We start from the raw sequence: 16832 nt of genomic DNA, 5'->3' as shown, positions 1-16832 counted from the left end.
GTGTGTGTGTGTGTGTGTGTGTGTGTGTGTGTGTGTGTGTGTGTGTGTATTAGAAGGGAAAGAGCTTTGGATGAAGGCATTGAAGAAGTCTTTTTGCGGCCTGTAATGCAGCACTTACAATGTGCTAAAGGATTTTAAAGAAATAGCACACAATAGCAGTTTAGATGAGCACAGTAGAAGCTTTCAGTGGACTATTGTCGGTGATGCATCATATTGTAGGACAAACGCACAGTAGACTGAATAAGAAACAGAAATATGAAACTTTAAACTCTCAAATACTACTCACAAACTCTCCCGTCAATGCCATCCAGCGCAACAGATGTTACAGCCTCAGAAATAACCCTGAACTTAAATCCACATCTGCCTCAGAAAACAAGAGATGTTCACAAACACCATTTGTCTATTATTATATTGAACATGTCTATAATATTGTGTCCATTGTGACATTGTTCTTTCCAGAAGATATGTCACATTATCAGACTTGTGGTAATGCGCCCACATTTATTTTTCCATTTAATGGATGCTAGCATTTGTATAACTTGTATTTAGTTCATTATTTGGTATTCAACTCTGTTAGTCTCATCGACTCTCTTGTCAATATCTGCAGCTCTTCATTCTCACCCCTCTGCCCTCGCTCTCCCACTCTCGCTCACTCATCCTCTTCATACCACCTCTCTCTCTCACTCTAAATTAATGAGTAAATCAGCAGATTAGATAAAACGGCATGTTGAGGATGGCGATTATACTCTTCAGCAAGTGAAATGCAGTGAACAGTCAAACACACCAAATGTATGCATTCTCAACTTTTCCTTTCCTTTCCTATCGTCTGGACCAAAACAGCAGGTATTGTTTGTGGGGGAGTTAAGAGAGAGAGACGGAGAGAGAGTGGCAGGGGAGGGAGGGAGGGCAGGAGAGAAGTTGATGTACAGTACAGGAGATTACAGGGTTGCGTGTGTGTGTTTTGGCCGGACATGTTCAGCAGTTGCCTGTTCAGGTCATATTGTGGAGGTAGATGTACTTCAGCTTTGAGAGGAAACTAAGGGCCCTCCACACACACACACACACACACACACACACACACACACACACACACACACACACAGAAAGAGAACAGACAACCATTGTTGGTACAAAGACAGTGTAAATATCTTCTATTTGTTTTAGAATCGGCCTCTTCTCTTATTTCTTTCTGTACAAGTTATACTGTATATTTAACAATTGTATGTTTTTAACAGAAATACGTCTGAAGTACATAGAATCAAATTGTCGAATACCCAAACCTGAGCTGAAACGATTAGTCAAGCAATTGATTAGTCAATCGATGGAAGATTAATCATTTTCGATCAAACAATATTTGCTTTTCAGCAGTGAATTGGATATATTTCACTGACTGTCAGATCATCGTTCTCGTGGATCGACGACCTGTTCCTGCTCTCGATGCGTCAGATAATGCAGCTCGGTCGATGCTCCTCGCCGTCTGACAAGGACGCTCGTTTAGCCTGCTCATGCTACGCTCCCACTCGCAGCGTTACAGAGCAGCTGCGTGATGGGCCACACAGGGCGGACGACAGCGGAGCTTTGATGGGTCAAACAAACACAGGAGGCTGGTCGTGTTCCGTGCAAAAGTCATGTGACTCGTTTATCAATCGTCACGTGAGTCGTAAGTCCGTCGAGCTAACATCCTTTGAAAAAGTGAGATATTTTGTCTCTTGCAATATTCGTAACTTCGTAAATGTTATTTAGTCATTGTTTTGACACAGTTCAATCAAAACCCAGCCAAAGTTAATATAGACTAATATGTAGCCAAGTTTGATTCGTCCAGAAGAAAGAGATATGAACTTACATCCTCCTCTCAACTCTCTACAAGTTCCATCAAGGTGCCCATTGGCAAGGCACTGAGCATCCACGCTGCTGTGCAGTCTGGAAGTTTGCAAACTTGTGAGTGTGAATCAAGGCAATGGTGACAGAAAAAAAGCTCAAGTGCGATGAAATTAAGCCTGAGAGACGGAGCTGGAGTAGGGTGGAGACAGAAAGTGATAAAGAGAGGAGGGAAATGGAACTAAAAGTGACATCAACAGAGACAGAAGGATCAGACAGAAGGAGGAGGCACGGCAGGAAAAAGACAAAGAGAGAGACAGACGGACGGATGGAGAATGTGAGATGGAGTGAATGAGAGAGGATCAGGGTGGAGGTGTAAGCTGGACCACGTAAACTTGTCTTGTGCCAGAATTCTTTTACAGCGCTGGCAGAGCTCTGAAACTGAAATCGAACGGAGCGTGAAGCCAGCCAGACTGTAGTGTCTCCTGTTTGTTTTTCTAATTGTATGTAAGATAGTACAGTTTCAACAGAGATAACATATAATGGACTTTTGGACCTGTGGTCTGGCCTCAGAGCGTACAGACTTTAACTTGATGCGACCTGATCCAATGACAAAAGTCACAATGAAAAGAAGTGTGAACCCGGCGTCTTTTCACTTGATCCTGTTTTCTTCTTTTCTTCATTCGTATTCTCCGTCTGGTGCTCGTTCTGGCTTTTTGCCGTCCCTCACTTCTCCATTGCTTAAATAAAGTTTATTGATACATAGAGGCAGCTTTGTAATTGACTCTTCATGTGTGATAAGCTGAGAAAGCGCTGTGATAATTTAGTGAAAGTCTGACGTCTTCATGTCAGAATACAAGTTGTTCCGGATCAGTTCAGGCTGGCTAATGCGTCTAACAGCAGACATACTTTTTACCAATTGTCTTCAAATTGAACCGGCAATCAATTTAGGGATAGCATTGCTTCCTGAAATAGAAAGAATTTGAATAACACTTACATGTTTCAAACTACAACGTTTCAGTGTGTACCTGACAGGAATACCTGATATGGATGGAATATTTATCTCCTCAGGAAATGCACACGAGAAGTTTGGATTTATGGAAAGTTTGGCTAATGATACAAAAACTATGTCTGAAAAAGTAAAAGGTGCCGAAATACAGAATCAAAAAAGACGATGATTTGAGGAATACCTGGAATATGACATGCTGAACAGTTTTAGTTCTTAAATCTGAAACGCTTTTAACAATAATCAAGCTTGATGTTTTGAAAACCTGGACATCCGATAAGTGCAATTCAAAAGTGAGTGTGCTTGTTTCGTTTTGTTGACGCTGGCTGCTGCTTCTTACGGTGTTACGATCACCACCAACCAGAGGTCATAGTTCACCCTGCCACGTGAAATCCTCCGTGGGCTTTCTTCCCATGAATAGAAACACTATAACATGAGAAATGATAGATTTATAGCTGAAGGAGGAGAAGAGAGGATGGACTGATTGATAGAAGGGAGAGGGAGAAAGAGGAGGAGTGATATGGGTGTGCTGACTCACTAGCTGACCCTTCTCCCTGCTTCACCAGCGGCATTCTGGGTATTTATACATTGGCGTAGGCTGTTCAGCCCCCTTATATAAGCCCTTACAGGGACATACACACACACACACGCACAAGGGGGGGGGTGCCCAAGGTGAATGGCGTGTTTTGTTCAGATTATTGACTTTCTTCCTCTTGCGTTCTCTTCTTTATCTTCTTGCTCTTCTTTGAGTCTTTCACCCGACTCATCAGGATGTGTCCTCTTCCCTGAGACAGTAGGAGGAGCTAGAAACACAAACGAGAACTGTAGTCTGGCTCGCCCAGGTCTCTTCTCCACGCTGTTTGTACACCGTGCCAGGTCTGCCAGGACGTGAGGAGATCTGATGGAAGTCAGTGAAGTCGGTATACCAGTCAGTGTGTTGTCTCAATTAGCAGATCATGTCCGTCAGAAAGTAACAAGGCTTTCACATCAGATGCACACATGCAGAGCAAAGCCTTTATACACGGCTGTGCTTTCCTCTTCTAGTCATCGCAGAATGCATTGTGCTGATATTCAGGCTACAAGTGATGTGTCCAAAGCTCAACTCATGTTGTGTCATCGCTATGCAGAGATCAAGTGAGAACCTACAGCATCATGGGAGCATCATGGCTCCTCAGTGATTTAATAGAAAACGTTGGACAAAGTGGATTAAACTCAAATGTTCGATAAAGATTTAGAAATAGTTACAAACGCAGAAATGCACACAATCACTGATCAAACCGTTAGATCCTCAGTCGGTTACAGCAGGTATTCAACCAGCAAACAGTGTGTGCCTGTGTTTGTGTGAGTGATGCACGATGTACTACTACAGCTATAGATTAATAAATATGACCAACAGCTTGAACCTGTTCACTGAATCTAACAGTGTCTAAATCTGGGACATCACTGTACAGCATGTCACTGCAGCTCTCACACACACACACACACACACACACACATTGGCAGCTCATTAGAGGAAACGGCTGTGCACACCAGTGTTCTGCCAACATTTCATGAAATAGAATTCACCGGAGGAGCAAGGGGGAGAGGAGAGGAGCAAAAGATGGTGGAATGAAAAAGAGATGAGGGGGGGGGGGGGGAATGAAAGGGAGGCGAGTGAAAAGAAGCAAATAAAGAAACGATTTTCAAAACAGTCAATCACCATCGTTCCGTTTATCCAAAAGGCCTGAAGGTTCAGTCTGTGTAGCTGTTACTATTTGGTAAACCAGGGGCATTTGGTAAGTTGCTCCCGTTTGATGCGTTTTAGACTCTGAGTGAAGCGTTGAGTTGTGAGAAAAGTCAAATGTTGACTCCAGTAGGATGTAAATTATGCTTAAAGAAAACATCAACTGTTACTTGTTTCAGTTCAAGAGTAAACAAAAGGTTTATTGTCCTCTTACTGACTATAGGACGAGGCGCTCCCGTTGAATTGTGAGAGGTAGGCGGGGTGTGTTTGAGCCCCGCTCCTCACGCTGTATTGATACACACAAAGCTCGGTGGGAGGAATGCTATTGATTGACAACCAGCCGTTACATAATGATGTCATGTGACTGTTGGGGGGGGGGGGGAGATCGGGGCAACATGGGACACTTCAAAGAGATGTCGCTGACAACAAGTTTCACTCTGTAGTTACTGTGTGGGCGTGTATTACTCATGTTGGGGGGCTCGCCTCTCTTTTGGGGACAAAATGCACATCCCTGTGATGTAAATCATTACATTTTAGGGCGAAGACTCCAGGGGCATGTTCTTTCCTGGGAAAACGGCTGGAGAAAATCATTGCGTTAGGGACAACATGAGAACATGACGCTTGCATGGTAGTAACACAAGTCACACAATCACAGAGAAAGAGGTGGCAACAGGTGAGCTTCTGTGACTTTATCTTCAGAAACAAGATCAACACAATAGCACTCTCATGGCTGATTATTGAATAAGTCCCGTGTAAACCTTTTATTGTTCACAAGCCTAATTGATCCTCCTCAGTCTAAGTTGACAGTGAAACAAGAAGCTCCCTGTTGGCTGAGAAAGGATTCCTGAGGAGCTAACTGCAGCCTGTACCGTAACCTAATGCTCAGCCGGTGTTACAGGTAGACTACATGGCTGCTTACCTCTGCAGTAACCTAAGTATTACACTGTTTGTGTGTGTGTGTGCGCTTTCCATGGATATTTAATGTATACTAATAAATAATGAAGGCACAAAGGCAGCGTGCCAGCTACACCAGAGTCGGCTTGAGATCAGCACGCAGGGGCACCAGGGGAGCAGAGGAAGAGGAAGAAGAGGAGGAGGAAGTATACTTTCTAAGAGAGAGAAAAAGATGGAGGGTGGAGGAGCAGAGCACAGAAAACAACAACAAACAAGCACGCAGGCAGAAAGGCGTTTATAGACATGTGACAGGAAGTGTTTGAGGCCTGGTCCCGCCCCTGAACTCAAGTTAAATTGTCTCCATTTAAATGATTTGGTGCTGAAACTTTGCCAGGAAACCGTAGCAGATTGAATGTTACAAAGCTTCGGTGGAACGAAAACTAAAGCTTCCCTTCGCTTCGCTTTACAATGTCACACGGTGGCCGTGAGAGCTCAACACAAAGAGCACAAAAGAAAAGAACATGACAATAACATATTCACCAATTTAGGAAAAAAACACTACATGGTGAGAAAATACAGTCGTATACAGAATCACGCTGCAGATTCAAAAGAAACAACCAAATTAGAATTCGCTCCATCTGGACCAGACACCACATTGCTCCAACACAATGCTGTCGGGTGACATTCAGCAGACTGAATCGGGCTGAGCATCTTTTTAGAATGACAACACCAGTACCCTTATAGTGATACCAATACTTCAATTTAATGCCCATCATGTGAATGAACACTGTGCGTGTACGTCCCACTGGCTGGCTAATCATTGTCATTGTTGGCACCGTGAGCTGCTCGCTCAGACATCTCCGTGTTCGGGGCCCTGTGCTGGCAGGCAACCCCGGCTGTATGGGTTGAAGCCACTGTGGTAGAGGGCAACATCAAATCTCTTTTGGTGATTGGCTGCGGCAAAAAACATTCAAATGCGTTTTTATTTGTAGATCTAGGCACAATAAGGATCAAACCTGAAAGGTCAGCCCTATTAATGACTACATTTTCTTTTGTATTACATATATTTTACTGATAATACTTCTACATTACGTTTAACATAATTTCATTAACATTATGTAAAACCTCATGGGAGGTGTAAGAACCAATCGAACATCTGCCTCATGTGTTCCAGCAGTCCCTCTGCAAACTTGACGGGTTGGTCTGTGCATTGTGAGATTAGATCAGGCCACCTGTCTTTTTATGAATTTCCATTGTGAATGAGTATGCACTTACCTGAACGGACGTGTGAATGGATGATTGAGGTAATGATTGGGGCGGAACAAAAGCTCGGGGTCTGGTTAGAGGGAGGAATGGAGGGCACAGTATATTTCTGTACAGAGGAATTGTTTTGTTTTGGCCCAAGGGTCGTACCGTTGGATGGTGTGTGTGTGTGTGTGTGTGTGTGCGTGTGTGTGTGTGTGTGTGTGTGTGTCTCTCAGGGATTTAGCAGTTGCAATTCTCCAAAAGAGCAGTTGCCTTGAAGCAATATGTGCACATAGCTCTCACCATTTCTATCTCTACCTCGGTCCCCTCCACCCTCAATCTGCGATATCATTGGAAAGAGTGGGTGGTGTGTGTGAGTGGGTGGTGTAACCAAAGAGAAGATATTGTGTGGGAGTGAAGTACCATTGAGGTGCACATGATTTGTGTGAGTTGGTGGGTGTTTGTGTTATTATAACCCCTCCTATCAGTGTAGGTTCGATAATAGATAGAATGAAATAGAATAAAACAGCTGGTCTCCAAATATGTAAATGACACAGTAGAGGAGACCACCGACAGTGAAAACATCACGTTGTATCATGTGACACCAAAATGGCGTATCATATCAACATTTTATTTCTGGCAATTTTACACAAATGGTCTAACAGGTTGAATTGATGACATCTTGGACAGACGTGTATGTAAACTGCAGTAATTCTACATCTCAATACTCTCACTGATACTAACGTTAGACTAAAGTGCAGAGACAAACATCTCTTTGTTCTTATTCAGAACTGTGGTTACTAAACTTCTTCATGCTTGTGTGACCTCACTTCTCTTATTGTGAGTTATGCAAATATTAAAACTTGGGAACTATTGTTTAACAAATACATTTCCTGTCGGCTGCCACAGCGTACGGTTCTCACTCTGCTCTAGTGCTGCAACGTGTGGTGAGTTTTGATAACCACAAGTCTTTAAAATGTCAAAATAATTGTGAAGAACATCTATTTCTACATCTTTAAGTCAAAGGTGTCGTCTACAAATAGATTATTTCATTCGACCAAAGATATTTTTTTTAACACATTTAAAACAACGAAATGCAGTCAATCTTAGAAACTTGAACAGAAACAAAGAATAATTCGTTTTTTGCTTGAAAAATGACTCAAACGGTGAACGGCTTCATTATTCTTCTGTTAATCATTGATTAACTTGTTGATAGTTGTCGCACTGACCCCCTTTATGGAGTCACTATATATTCAAGCAGGTTTTACTCGATTTCATCAGCCCTACGGAAGAGCAAGACGATTCAAATATGCTGTATTATTCTGGCTCTGTAACCGCCTATCACCACAAAATCTGTTGTTGGGTGCATTTACTGCACTTCTCTGTCTCTCTATGTAAATATACTCTGGGGCCCAATCATGACGGCCGTGTGTGTGTGTGATTGAGAGATATTTTTAGCCTCCTCTGTTCAGTGGAGCTGACGTGGATCAGGGCGGAGATGACGGGCTCGCTGTGCATCGCAGCTTTCACACCTTTCCGCACCGCTGATTGTAACCGACCTGAAAAGTGGAGCCATGTTACGCCTTTCATCTCACTTCCATTGTGATCGTACCGGCTTCCTTTTGATCGCACACGTGTGTTTATGTGTACGCTCGTTATTTTCTACAAATCTCTGCACATGGAGGGGAGAAAAAAAAGTTGACTTTGTTGTAAATTTATTATAATTCTGTTCACAACAAACTTTGCAAACACAGTCACTTCTGTTAATAAGAAGTCATTGTTGTACACACTGCAACATGAATACGAGGTTGCTTTTTACATTTTTAGACATTAAGAAGGTGCTCTTCTCCAGAGTGGCTGACAATGAGTCAACGATGCGGGAGTGACAATAAGAGTGTGTGGGTGTGAAGACAGAAGCACAGCATCCATCTGTACATTCACCGCTGCGAAAGCTTTTCATAGGTTAAGTGAGCGCTGCAGCTCTAAGAGCTCGGAGAGACGGCAATGACTCCGCTCTCATCCAGCCGCCCGCTCAAAGCCATATCTAATTCAGCTCAAACTTCACCTTAAATTAAAGCGCACTTTTAACGAACCAGCGAGAGAACGTTTGCTGGTAACCATGATGTATGTACGCAGGTGTGGGATCGTGTTGGACGCCACTATGGACCTTAAAAGAAAAATGATTTATACACTTTCACATTTGATTTTCAAATCAACTCTCAACGCTTTTACCATTTTAGATAACGCAAGGTTAAAATCATTCCTGCCTGTTAACGATGAGGACTCTAGTTCACACTCTTGGTACAACAAGAACTACATCTCTCGTCTTGCACTAATTACGTCATCGACACCAACATGGCCGTTACTGTGGCTTGCTAGCTAGGTGACTTACGTTTCATGAGCAAATGTAGCGTTGTCTTACCTGACGGGTTTTAGGGTTATTTTTGTGAGCTGGTAAGCAGAAGAAGACCCGTTGTTTGGTGTGAGAACGTCACGGTACGAAACACTTCTACCAAGCTCCAGAGAGGGACGTCACTTACGCAACTTTTCTGTGTGTAATCTTTCTAATCATGTATTTATAGTATAGAAGAGTCTTGTTCTTCAACAGCTTCATGACAAAATGTGACTTTTTTTGACGTGCAGAAATTACCTTTTTGACAAACATCATATTGTAATTCTTGGCAAAATTCAAACGGGATCAAAAAAATATTTGTCTCTCGCCGTTCTTTTTATTCCACACATCCAGTTACAGAACAATTAGATCCCCCCCCCCCTCCATTGATGTCTTTAAAACCAGTCTAAAGACTGTTAACCTATTCAATATTATCATGAAAACATGCCTGAATAAACTCTGGTTTATAATTGTATGTATTTTATTGAGTTGTTCGTCAGTACTGTTATGATTTTATGAAGGTATTCTATGTTTACTGAGCAAAGTTAAAGAAAGAATCTCAACACTGTGTTTTGTGCACATGTAAATGTTTTTTCTCTCTCTCTCTCTCTCTCTCTCTCTCTCTCTCTCTCTCTCTCTCTCCACAGTGTGTTGTTTCGTGGTCCACAAACGTTGCCATGAGTTCGTCACTTTCTGCTGCCCTGGTGCCGATAAAGGACCTGCATCAGATGTGAGTACAAATACACCAATCACTTAAAATCCTGCCTGCGTGCGAGAGCGAGAATGTTTGGTGAGAGACGGATGATACCAGAGAGACACTTCCAGCTCACGAGCCTCCATCACCTGTCGACCCCACCGTTACGGTTCAGCTGCCTCCATCTTTTTCTCTGTTTTTCCTTTTCCTGACTTGACGGTTACAGTTTACACTCACACCCTCACACACTCACACGCAGGAGTTCCTCGTGTTTACATTTGGTGGAATCAATACAAGTTGGATACATGTAACACTGCTGCCATTATCGGCCACTGAGCAGCTCCACAAGCATGATGGGAAATTGTTAGATCTGCTTCAGCTGTAATGTCCTCTTGTTTTACGTGGTGGGGTCAGTCTCTCAATGTGCATCTGTCTGAGACATCAGTTTACAGTTTTCTCTCCATGAGGAAAACTTAAAAATGTATCCTTATGTTGACCACCTTTCTCTAGCTGCTGTCTAAATGTACTCTTCTTACTCTTGTTTTCCCTGCCAGAGGATCTTCTGCTAAACTTCTTCTTCAGTATCTTGAAAATGATAAATAAAAGGCCTACCTTCTACAACATCACATCCATTGGTTATGTGTTCCAGTGCTTTGTATAAGCCACATACACAGTGTTTTTGGAGGTTAAAAGTCGTGCTTGTCCTCATCCCCTTCTCTTCTGCTGTAATAACAGGAAGTGCCTTTAAGTGGTACTTTTTTTTATCATAATCTCATTCACTCTCTGAAGGAGCTGAGAAGTGGGGGATTTCCTCTAGTTTTTATTCTTAAAACCTAGCTAACGTATCCTATCAAGAGAACACAATTAGTTCCCTTCCTTCTCTTCAGAGCACTCTCAGGATGCCGTCTTCATCCTCTCAGGAACCGTGGGGGCTTTAGGTTCCTCAGCCATGTCTTTACCTCCCTCTGGAGTGCCCTTTCAGTCTGACAAGTACACTTAGCGAGCCGCCTCCAGAGCAAACGCAGGTGTTCGCTGGTTGGCTTCCTGTGGTGTGTCCTGTATAACGGTTATGTCTCCGCTGTCTTTTCTCTCATCTTATTATACGTCTGTCTAACAACTACCTCACTTGTGTTTTGTTTTTTTCACCTGACTGCTTCCCCTTCCATTTGGGTCAAGTCGCCTCTTCTTCTTCTTCTTCTGTGACAGCTTCTAGTTTAGTCAGAGCCATTCATTGACAGATGCTAAAGCTTCTTTAAAACCATTTTTCTATGTTTGTCTTCCTCCAATGTCTGCAAGTTCTAAGAAAGTCTGGAGGAGTCCTTTAAAGTAACAACTTGAGGAACGCACTCTTTTCGTTTTGTATTGAAATGTGTTATTTTACCTTTAAAATACTTAAAGTGACTCTTCTAAACAAATGCAACATCGCGCTAGTTTAATTGTAGCTGCTGTTCCATCAGCTGTGTCTCAATGGGACAGCTCCGTGCCGAATAATAACAGTCATATTCATGCAGGTGTACAGTGTGGCCTCCACAACCTGTCGCTGTGCTGATACGCTCAGGCCGACGTCGCCTTTTAATCTCTCCATCTCTCTTTTTTTAATTCAAGCTTAAAAGAAAATGTTGGTATTTTTCAACCTCTCCCATTTCCCACTTAGTTATACATTTTCCATGACCGATTATGATCAGATATTACAGTTAGCCGATGGCATACGTCATCAAGTTGACCGGGATGTAGAGCAGTTAGCCATTATGACCATCGCAGGGATCAGACTCTGATGAAAATGTTTATTTGGAAAGCTGTGTGAGGCTTCTGCAGCTTTTGCTGATGAAGTATTCTTGTCCTTCTTCCCCTGTATCTCTTCAACGAAGGTGTAAAATGCAGAGTTATCGCCACCCCATAGAGTCACATTTATGGGTTGAAATGCATCTGAATTGTCCTTTAAAACATTCCTTAACCTCCTTTTAAAATGTCTTCGAAGGCCTTTCACTTGACTTTTTGAAACCAGCAGATAGCCTTTCTTCTTCATCAGCCTCTTGAGATTTCATTCCACATCTTGATCTCCTTCCACCTATCCCCTCTGAATGCCCCCTCCTCTTGTTCTGGCACTATATTTATATTTCTTTATTTGGCACACATGTAACCCACCTCTCCCTGAATCGTTCTCCCACTGTCGCCACTCTTTTCTGTACATCCTCTATTTAAATACCACTCCACCCGGGGGGCCCCTGCGCTTAATTATGGGCCCTCACCACCCCCACCGTGTCATTTCCTTAATGAGTTCGTGGTCTTATGACCTCGGTTCCTGCACAGTGGGAATGTAGCGTATCTCTACTGCACATTTAAATATAGGAAGACAGAGAGACAGGTAGCCCGGCTCACAATGCACAGCTTTTAAACACCGGGGGTTTCGTCATATAATAGTTTTGTAATATATACCTGTTCAAGACAGAAGTATATGAGGGATTTGATCAATACTCGAGGCAAAGCACAGACATTTACATACCCGTCTCATTGTGCGGTTACCAAAACAGGAAAACATCACGTGATTAGATCATAAAAGCTCTCTGATTGAAGACTTTCTCATAATGCTGTCCGATCTGTACAGCTTGACACGATGTTTTCACCCACGCACAGCTGCACGGAAATGGCTTTTGAAACTGTGAGAACAAAACATCATCAGCAGTTTTATTTTAGTCATTTTTAGCTCGATCATGCAACATATTTAGAAGTCCTCAACAGTTTTACCTGTGAAATAGTTACTGACAATAGTGAATAGTTGAGCAGATTAATACTGTTTGAGAATCAGTTTTGCGGGTCAAATACATGAAGGATCATCAAAGCAGGAGATGTTTGTATCGGGACACCGGAGAGTTGCAGCTATAGACAAAGACACGAAAGTCAGAAAGCCGATTTATTTTATATAATCAGGAGTGTTGTCTCACTGTCTGCAGCAATCAGCCCACCGCTCCCGTTTTACCTCCTGGCCGTCCCTCCTCGTCTCTCTCCGTCAGCGATGTATGTTTAAAAGAAGAAGTCAATTATAGATCTGGGTTAATAGAATGGGTTTCCTGTGGGAGAGGTCGAGGGATGAGATCCTGTAATGAAACCTACATTTCATGCACACAGCCTGCTAATGCTATAGAAGTGTGTGGGTGGGTGTGTGTGTGTGTGAGAGAGGCTGAGATACTAAGATATACAACTAAATGTGGAAGACGGTTAGCTTGTGTCTATGATTTAGGATATATTTATTTCCCACTGGTCCTGGATTTCCTAACATATTTTGCCAGATAGAAAATTCAGGTCAAGCCAAGTCACTATTATTTATACAACCCCAAAATCACAGTTTCGCCTCAAGGGGCTGTACTGCAGCATATGACGCCCTCAATTCTCAGACCCTCGATTCAGACGAAAAAACCTTTAAACAGGAAAGAAAAAAGTGACAAACTTTTGCCAGAAGGAGGCCGACATACAACAGGCACTGTGTGTACGAAATAGAACAAAATGATAATTGTAAAATAAAAATTTTGAAAATTAGGATAACAATATTAAGGCTTATAATAGATAATACAAGAGAACGTCGAGCATGTCACTGGGTTATTTATCAGATATTACAAACTGGAATCGATGTAATTTATACATAGAATCATCGCTACTTGCACGTGTTAGAATGAGGTAATATGCAGACATTTGGCTCAAATGGTACCCTTTCTATCCAGATGAATAAAGCTCTTCCACATGTCATTTAGGAAAATACATGAGGGAAAAACAAATCTTTCTTCCCTGCCCTCCGCAAAAAACGGGAAAATTGCATTCATCTGCAAAACTTTCTGGGCGAGTTCACGCTGTAATATCATGAACACAATATCTCTCGTGAATCGGACCTTGAGGCGAGGCAGATAGCGGTTGTAAATTATACGTATTTCACATCGCTATCAGCGGCCGCAATCAATTATTTGTGAATTCCCCTCTATGTACGTGTAACAACAGCCATTACATATGCACACGTGCACTTATGGAATACATTTAGTCTCCGCTCACACATTTCTGTGTGCAGAAATAATTTATATGAACACATAATAACACATTTGCAGACATTTATTTAGTTTGTTGAGAACTGAAGCAGGAGGATAATGACCCCCCGGTTACTCATAGGCCTCAGGCTCATTTACAGACTCACACCCACCCTTTATACTGTACAGTTGACCGAACCTGCGCGTCTGTGGACTGGGAGAGGAAACTGAAGCTCCGTCAGGTCTCAGGTTCAAACCCACTGATCCACTGTTACAGCAACACCTTTCTGTTGACCCATTGTATCTCTGGGTCATATCTCTGGAGATAAATGATGTGCATCCTGTCTCTCTGCGTGCTATATTGCATATTCAGATATAATGATATATGTAACAGCCTGTGTGACCAGATGGTTAAAAACCACGTGGTAGCCTTTGAGGGAGGAGGAGGGTCAACAAAGTGATGAAGAGATTGTGATCAGCATATGGAGGAAGGGAACGAGGAGAGGAGTTACACTCGGGGTGTGAAGATGAAACCACCACCCTCAGCCCTCTCCTCACCTCCTTACTCCCTCTGTTTTATGTTTTTAATCATTCATTCTTCACCGCTCCTGTGATGCAATTATGCCGCTTTATCCAAGAGTGACTGCTTTGCATATCTGCCTTAATCAACAAGAAATCCTTTAAATGGTCTCTCACACAGAAACACTTAAACAGTCAGGAAGAGTTACGAGCCTGAGGGGGGAGGGGAGGGGGGGTGAACACGATGGCACTGCATTTGTTTTATTGGTCAGGACAGCAGAGGCAGCTTCTGTAATATTTCGTTACCTTGGTGTGTTAGTGAATCAGAGTGGCAGGAAAGACTCTACGATGCCATTTAAAGTGCGGCATCACCCCAAAAAGTCTGAGCCTTAGTCCACGCCCACTTCCGTATGACGAAAGCCTCGACAAATATGACAGCTACAGTAGCTTAGCAAATACCAATATAAGGCACTGAATGTGATGGATTGTTAATCAGACCACATATGAGAGAATTAGCCCCCCCCCCCCACCCTGCTGGGAGCCTTCACCAGGAGGAGAGCGGACCTACTCACGCTCATCACAGCGTAGGAAAGCACATCGCTATCTCCAGATAATCAGTCATCAACACTGATTCACCAGATCTTTGTAATGTGCTGACGGCTTAATTTCCGGAGCACAGACGGGAGAGAAGAGGCTCGTCTTGTGCTGCGATCGTAATGCTTCACCGACGGTAGAGTAACAGCCAAAACCCAAAGATCTTCACTTTACTATTAGGGCCGAACGATTTTGAAAAAAATTGCGATTATTTTGAATGCGAATATGAATTGCAATATTAGAGGGAACGATATTGTTCTCATCTCATATATTTGAATAATTATCGTGTACATTTTGCAGTGATCTGTACCAACAAGCATGTTTCCTTAAGTACGTAGAATATGATGCGTGTCTCTGTCAAAATACCATTTTAAATCAAATATTGTTGTGCTGCAAACATTTTGCCTCTTGGGATTTCAAAATTGCATAATTAAATTTCAATCAAATTTTGGTGAGTTGTGCAGCCTTTTTTAATATCACATATGACATCAAATCCCAATTGAGACGCTGTAAATAGAACGATTGTCAGTTTGAAAACTGACTTACACGATTTATCAGTTATGAAAATAGTTGCAGGTTTATGATGAGATCACTCTGTACAGTAGATGATGGTTGCCTCCGTAGAAATATCAGAAAGCCAGTAAGCACCAACTGTAAAGAGTGAGTGGACTGAAGACAAAATCAATCAGGGAAGAAAACTACTTTAAATAGTTTTTATGTCAATGACTCTCTGTGCTGTCTGTTGTGAACCTGCCTGTGTGTCTGTCACACATGACAGTGTGTGCGTGTGTGTGTGTGTCTGTGTCTTTATGTGGAGGGGAGTTGATGATAGAAAACAGGTGCGTGCGTGTGTGCACTTTCACAGATCACATTGTTTTTAAATGAAAGGTTCCCTACAAAGAAACACTGGCGTTCATCGTTGTTCTGCGCTGCTGCTCAATCACAGCAGCAGACTTACAGTTCATTTCCATCATGTGGCCCTGACCCCCTTTTCTTTATTGCTCACATGCTGTGAGAAAGAACTGATTCATATTCACAATTTTGGCTTCAAGTTATTTTTTTTATTGACAGTTGCTCTATCTGGCTTCCTCGGTGCAACATTGTAAGTGACACTTTGGTCCAGACTGAAATATATCAATAACTATTGGAAGGATTGCCATGAAAAGATGGTCCCCAGAGGATGAACCCTGCAGATGTTTGTGTTCCCCGGCTTTTACCTTTTTATTTTCTGATCAATCCTTGAATTCTGAGCGTGGATGCATTCAGTCATTAGTGTTTGAGAAGCTCTCGTATCGCTCGCTGTCTGCTGCTGCTCATCACTGGAGCTCCAGCAGCACAATGTTCCCTCGTTCTTCAGAAGAACACAAACGAGCAGGAGGCGGTCCTGTCCTTGAGAACCAGCAGAGAATCAAACGCACACAGATGCACACGTTGTGCAAAGAAACCCACACACACCTACGCACAGGCGATCACACGCAGCCGCACAATCATTCAGACTTAATAAGCACACACACACACACACACACACTTCTGAAGACACCTTGGGGAAGCTCGGTATAACTCAGTGGCAGCCTAAATTAAACAATATTTTCCAGGACAGGTGTGCATCAATCAGCACATTCTTCTGGCTCATGAGGTGCAAAGACATGAATGTGCACCAAAGACTTGAGGTCGCCCCCTGAACCGAAAGACGTTTGCTTTGCCAGGAAGCACTTATGTATTTGCCGTCGTCGAAGCACCTCGGCATCATTTGGAAACTCCTTTTAAACGCTGTAGCTACATGCTTGGCAACTGTGATGGATCCCCTTGGCAGGATTATTCAAACTCCTACATTGAAGCATCCCCGCTTCACCACAAGATCTGGGTCCGTCCCAAGCGGTGGATTGGATGGTGTGTGTGTGTGTGTGTGTGTGTGTGTGTGTGTGTGTGTGTGTGTG

The 16832-nt window shown here is 42.8% G+C and overlaps 1 protein-coding gene across 2 annotated transcripts in view; it reads left to right on the top strand.

Moving 5' to 3' along the window:
- Positions 1 to 16832, top strand: part of LOC116391613 (protein kinase C beta type) — a 79089-nt gene that overhangs the window by 14465 nt on the left and 47792 nt on the right. For both annotated transcript variants that reach the window (XM_031862377.1, XM_031862376.1), the window contains exon 3: positions 9726 to 9808. In XM_031862377.1, coding sequence (XP_031718237.1) covers positions 9726 to 9808 — 83 coding nt within the window. The remainder of the gene's footprint in view (positions 1 to 9725; positions 9809 to 16832) is intronic.

This window comes from Anarrhichthys ocellatus, unplaced genomic scaffold, assembly GCF_004355925.1.
Source record: "Anarrhichthys ocellatus isolate YVR2014 unplaced genomic scaffold, GSC_Weel_1.0 scaffold26, whole genome shotgun sequence".
NCBI classification, from domain to species: domain Eukaryota; kingdom Metazoa; phylum Chordata; class Actinopteri; order Perciformes; family Anarhichadidae; genus Anarrhichthys; species Anarrhichthys ocellatus.
This window is presented reverse-complemented; position numbering and strand designations above follow the sequence as displayed.